The 6,356-nt window shown below is 37.4% G+C and overlaps 1 protein-coding gene across 2 annotated transcripts in view; it reads right to left on the bottom strand.

The window, feature by feature from the left end:
• Positions 1-1,295: 1,295 nt before the first annotated feature.
• The window catches only part of LOC308087920 (H-2 class II histocompatibility antigen, E-S beta chain-like), a 53,885-nt gene continuing 48,824 nt past the window's right edge, over positions 1,296-6,356 (bottom strand). The window contains exons 4-8 of one of the 2 annotated variants that reach the window (XM_080432169.1): positions 6,047-6,263; positions 5,123-5,190; positions 4,225-4,338; positions 3,759-3,815; positions 1,296-2,995 (exon numbers count right to left, since the gene is read on the bottom strand). In XM_080432169.1, the coding sequence (XP_080288295.1) occupies positions 3,778-3,815; positions 4,225-4,338; positions 5,123-5,190; positions 6,047-6,263 (437 nt within the window). In that variant the 3' untranslated portion in view covers positions 1,296-2,995; positions 3,759-3,777. Of the gene's footprint in view, positions 2,996-3,758; positions 3,816-4,224; positions 4,339-5,122; positions 5,191-6,046; positions 6,267-6,356 lie in introns of both variants that reach the window. The other variant, XM_080432168.1, reaches the window with a different exon arrangement.

Raw genomic sequence — 6,356 nt, 5'->3', positions numbered from 1 at the left:
GCAGGAAAAAAAAAAGCCAATGTACAAGTAGGCCTACACGACGTGTATAGTAGTATATAATAGTATATTATATGAATTATAATTATAATTATAATCACACACACACACACGCCAGGCATTGTGAGCTTGTAGATCTGCTATTTTTTTATGACTCCCAGGTCAGGACTCACGTGTCTGTCTGTCTGTCTGTCTGTCTGTCTGTCTGTCTGTTTGAAACAAAAAAAAAGTGACTCCAAAGCGCCACCTCGTGGTAGTATTTGGAACTACATTTACTGCACGAGTGAGTGAGGCAAATGAGGAGTGTGATGTCAACATGACAAACGACAAAGTCAATAGGCACCGACTGTATGTACCTACCTACCTACCTACCCTACCTACCTGTGGAAAACACATTTGGTGAATGTGGAGGTTGGCTTATCTTGTATTTTCTCTAAAAGACAGTTAGGAGAAAATACTGTATGAGTGACATTTAAGAAAACACATGAGGCCCAATTATGTTTTCTCATTCCTTTATTGATATTGTGACATTCCATTCAAACCAAGCAAATTAAAGCCAAAATCTAACATCTGAACTTCAAACCATTCATGATCAGGGGCTGCAGATCCCAGGAGGGAAGGAGGGGACATGTCAGACATGTTCCTCCAATAAAGTATCTTTATATAAATGATATAATAAAAAATCTATATTTAATAGAAGCTGATTCGACTTTTGAAATCATTCTCACATACAGTAAACACAATACTTTGTGAGGGTTTTGTTTTTGCCACCTGTGTGTCCTGATCATCAACAACTGCCAAATAAATGAATCCACAAGCTTCATCATCATCATCATCATCACTTGTCCACAGAGCTGTTAACTAGTTTAATGAGTGAAGTTCAGCCAATATGAACGGATAGAAACACAACAGTGGAGCTGAAAAACGGAAAGATAAATAATACTGACCAAGGAATATCACTCTAAACTGTCCGAATTAGACACATATTTTGTTATTTATTTTAGTAAAGTTTGCACAACCTTTCTGTTATTGTTAACTCTCATCGTGTCACTGACACGACACAGAGCGCTCATTCTCCTTATTAACATAATTAATAATTAAAACCTTGTGGGAATTCAAATACATTTATTGGACTATTTATTTTTAGTGATGCTGCAGGACCACATTGGAAACAAGTGTTTAATTACACTTTAATGTGTTATCCTAGGTTTAAGTTGTTTTGTGATTTTACTCGTATATCTTTTACCAAAATCAAATCAAATCTCAAATGATGTGAATTAATGTGAAAGTATCAATGTTTGTAAGTCCTGCAGTTAAAGGTAGGGTAAGTGATTTTCTTTGGTTAAAATAAGTGTTAAATAGCTCTATATTCTGATAGTACTCATTGCTATAGAGTGTTTGTTCAGTAAAAAGGAGTCTCCTCGTCTCTCCAGCTCTTTATAAAACAGAAAATGCATTTTCATTTCCAATTTTATCCAATCAGGATAGAGAACTCAATCAGGATATAGATTAAACAAGTGAAATTGGAAGTGATGACACTAAGAAATGAGCAGGCAAAATTGGAACTGGAACACTATAAAAATGAAGCTTAAAAATGGGTACTTTCTCTGGCTGAGATTTTGAAGAGAGACGGGGAGAGCTGGAGAGACGGGGAGACTCCTGTTACTGAAAAAACACTCTATAGCAATGATTACTATCAGAATATAGTGCTTTAACCTTTTAACAAAATACTTTTTGTTTTAACCCAAAAATATCACTTACCCTACCTTTAAACATGGAGGCATGTTAACAATGTGTTTGTTGTTAAATCATGTGATGTCAACCTATAATGGATTATTTACATCAACACATAACATTATAGTTTGTTTCATGCATTGAACATTTGGTTTTGGTATTTTTTTTCATACCAAATGTCAGACAAACTGTAATCATTGTGACCATTATTAGTTAGTTTAAAATCCTAGCATTGGCTCTATGTTGGTGAGATTATTGATGAGAAGATTCCTTGTTTGTGGTTCCCTCCTAAGTTGTAATGAGATCTGCTCCCCTGCTCATGATATTGTAAAGGATTAGATATACATGATTACATATTGTAAATGATTACATATACATGATTACATATTGTAAATGATTACATATACATGATTACATATTGTAAATGATTACATATAAATCATTACTGAAATGATTGCATGTCATCAGTGTTTCCCATTCATTTCATAGACTGTGGTGGCCCACCATTGTTTAATTTGGGTGGACCTAGACCTAGGGTGGTCTGGGGTGATGGGGTGAATATGTAATCATGTATATGTAATCATTTACAATATGTAATCATGTATATGTAATCATTTACAATATGTAATCATGAGCAGGGGAGCATTATCTCATTACAACCAGGCTAGAGGGTTCAGGTCCACCCATCACCTCAGAACACCCTAGAGGATCAGGTCCACCCATCATAGGGAAACAGTGATGTCATAATGATCGTAACATTAACTATCACACATAATACATTACATAATAAATGACTTATGGTCAATTATAAAATATAAAAAATAAAACCCTTTTCACAAACATTGCTGACTGACTTCCATTCAGATGGATATTAATATTAATGTTATGAAGAACTCTGATTGTGTGTGTGATCATTTATTTAATGTTTCAATATAGTGTAGAACTGAAATATTATAAAAACCCTAAATCCTGACCTTTAACCTCACATAAACTATGTTTATAAACCTAACCTTAACCTCACCTCAAAACCACGTCGAAACACCGGGAAAAGACAGAGTCTGCACACTAATTATCGTAAGCCTTGGCTAGCTAATTAGCATTTTAAATTGTTTAAATGACACATTTGTGAAAAAGGTTGATGATGTCATCATTGTGCTGCTGTTATGAGTATTTAAAAGCTGAAATGGACACACATGTATTTACTCCTCTCTCCACCAGGGGGCAGCGATGACTCTCTGCTTCTCCGAAAACACACCCAGGTGTTCTGTGAAAAGACAATAAACCAATAAGAATCAGAATGTATTAACTGTGTGAACATGTTAACACTTTAGAATAACCTTCCCTTATAATAGTAAATTAATCATTCCCAAATTATTAGTTAATGTGTTATTTATAACTTGTTAAATGTGTGTTAGTGGTTAATGATTTAATGATTATTTATAAAACTATGCTATAAATAGTTAATAGATCATGAACACGTTATTAGTAAACTACATAAAAACCTAACCTCCCAGCACCCTCCCTGCAACTACAGTAACCATCAAAGTAGAAATAACTCAGTCCATTCAAACAACATTTGACCAATACTTTGTCAATAGTGTATCTTAGTAGGAAGGGCAGCTCAGTTGGTAGAACACTCTCCTTTGGACCACAAGGTTCTGTCTTTGATCCTGTTAGTGATGGAATGATTAGTATTTTCAATGAACTGAATCATTGGGTACAGTTCACTGAAATGTTGTGTTCATTGTACTGAATCATTGTTCACTGAAATGTTGTGTTCAATGTACTGAATCATTGGGTACACTTCACTGAAATATACCCAATGATGATGGTCCAAACTACCGCCCCCCACCCCCCCAATCTGACCACATTGTCATTAGTGTTGTCTGATACAACACATCACTGGAAAACCGGGATGGTTTACCAGGCTAGTTGTTTCACTTCTTACACAAGCACATTGTTTTGTGTATGTTTTCTAGTTTTATACACTTTCATACATGAAAAAAAAAAAGAAAGAGGAAGTGAACCTGGGTGTGTGGGAGGAGTCTAAAGATTCTCATTGGTTGTCGGCACCAGAATACGACCTGATAGAAGAAGAAGAAGAGAGACTGTTAAAACAGACACACAAATAAATCATGTACTGTATTGTGTGTTTATTTCTCCATAAAATGCATAAATGTACACACAATAACACAATAACACAATAACACAATAACACAACAACACAACAACATTAGGGTTCAGTCATCAGAAATTATGTGAACATTTGACTCTCATTTAGGACTAAATGTAACACTGATGTATTAAAGCTAAATGTGACAACATAGAACACACTTTGACCTCTAACTAAGTTGTCTAAACCAATATAAACAAGTTTAGGTTGTGGCTTTACATGTTTGTTTGCATTTCTGATCTGACCTCATTTCTTACACTGGTAGTATAATAATTAATGAAACATGTTAATTAAACATGTTAATTAAACATGCTAATCACCTCGTTTCTTCCACTGGAAGTAGATGAATCCAGACAGGAACAAGACCAGACCCAGAACCAGACCTGATGCTCCCATGGCCACCTTGTTCTTCACTGACTCTGGCACGGAGTCATCTGACAATACAAATATCATATCATATCATATATCATTTTATTACAGTAGATTAAAACACCTTGTTCTTCACAGACTCTGACATGGAGTCATCTGACAATAAGCTACAACAACCAAACACAATAAACAATAAACAGACGACACAGTCATTGTGAGTGTGTTCAGTAATAATGAGTCCAACCCTATTGGTCCAGTCCTTGAGGAGTTTGTCACCTGATGTGACATGTCCTTCTTAGAGCTAAATACATCCAAAACAAAGGATATGATGATAGATTTTAGAAGACATGAATCAACCTTTTACTATGATGATTATAAACCTAGGCTGTGGAATGTGCAGAAAGTATATTGGGACGCTACAAGCTTGTAGATCTGCGATTTTTGAAAAATCTTGAACATTTGTGTAAATCTTTGAATATAATTTATATATAGTTTTTAAACAACATTTTTAACTCCAATATTTGCTTCTGGGGGGTCCCTGGAACAACATATTTTGATGGGGATCAGCGGCCAAAAACATAATTTTGGGGGTCCTTGACAAGAAAAAGTTTGAGCACCACTGATACAGCAACAATAGTTTTTTTCAGATAAATTAAGACATATGTTGAGAGACATCTGACAGTTACAAATGTTCACTTTCAAAAATATATATTCAAAGATTAGCACAAATGTTAACGATTTTTCAAAAATAGCAGATCTACAAGCTCATAGTGCGGCACTCTGTGCCACGCTATGAGCTTGTATATCTGCTACTTAGACAGTAGATTACACTAGATTACAGTAACTGACCCCAGTCCATCTTGATAGGCGCGGTCAGGCTGGGATGTTCCACCATGCATGTGATCTTCTCTCCTGATCTGTAATGCGCACACACACACACACACACACACACACACACACACACACACACACACACACACACACACACACACACACACCACACACAGACACACACACACACACACACACACACACACACACACACACACACACACACACACACACACACACACACATGCGCACGCACCCACACACACACACAGACACACACACACACACACACACACACACACACACACACACACACAGACACAGACACAGACACAGACACACACACACACACACACACACATGCGCACGCACACGTGCACGCACGCACACACGCACACACACACACACACACACACACACACACACACACACACACACACACACACACACACACAGACACACACAGTAGTAGTAGCCGATCTACACGCTGAAACGCGCCGCGATTCGACACATTGACCCGTTGACCTTTGTTAATATTTTGTTTGACTATTTCTGTGTAGGAGCGTGAATGCCCCGCTGGGCTCTCCTCCGCTCTAGTGTTTATTGTGTATTCCACTATTCCCTCCCCATTGCAGAAAAAATAGGAAGGCAAGAGGCAAAAGAAACTTAGTAACGAGATACGCATCGTGTGTGTGTGTGTGTGTGTGTGTGTGTGTGTGTGTGTGTGTGTGTGTGTGTGTGTGTGTGTGTGTGTGTGTGTGTGTGTGTGTGTGTGTGTGTGTGTGTGTGTGTGTGTGTGTGTGTGTGTGACTTAACATTAGCCTACCAATTAATGGGCCATTTTCAGAAAGTGAGTGACACTTGTTTTATTTTTAAATTAATGTATATATAGGTGTCTATTAGGTGTGTATTTCTATGTATAGGTGTCTGTTAGGTGTGTACCTGGGTGTGTACTCTAGGTAGGAGTGGTACTGGTAGTACCAGTCTCCATCAGACAGCTCATCGGTAGAGGAGAGGCCAGAGGTCAAAGGTTCTTTCCCTATCCACCAGGTCACCAGGATCACTTTAGGATAGAAGTCGTAGCTGCTGCACCTCAGCATGTGAGTGTGTTCACTACGACGAGGGGGAGTCTCTGACTTCAGTCTCACTTTGGGCTCCACTCCTAAAAAAGATTATTATTATTATTATTATTATTATTACCCTTATAGGTTTTTGTGTTCACCGGCCATAGCGGCTATGGCCGGTGAACAGT

The sequence above is a fragment of the Gymnoscopelus braueri genome (assembly GCF_963280865.1).
Source record: "Gymnoscopelus braueri genome assembly, chromosome: 7".
Lineage (NCBI taxonomy): Eukaryota > Metazoa > Chordata > Actinopteri > Myctophiformes > Myctophidae > Gymnoscopelus > Gymnoscopelus braueri.
This window is presented reverse-complemented; position numbering and strand designations above follow the sequence as displayed.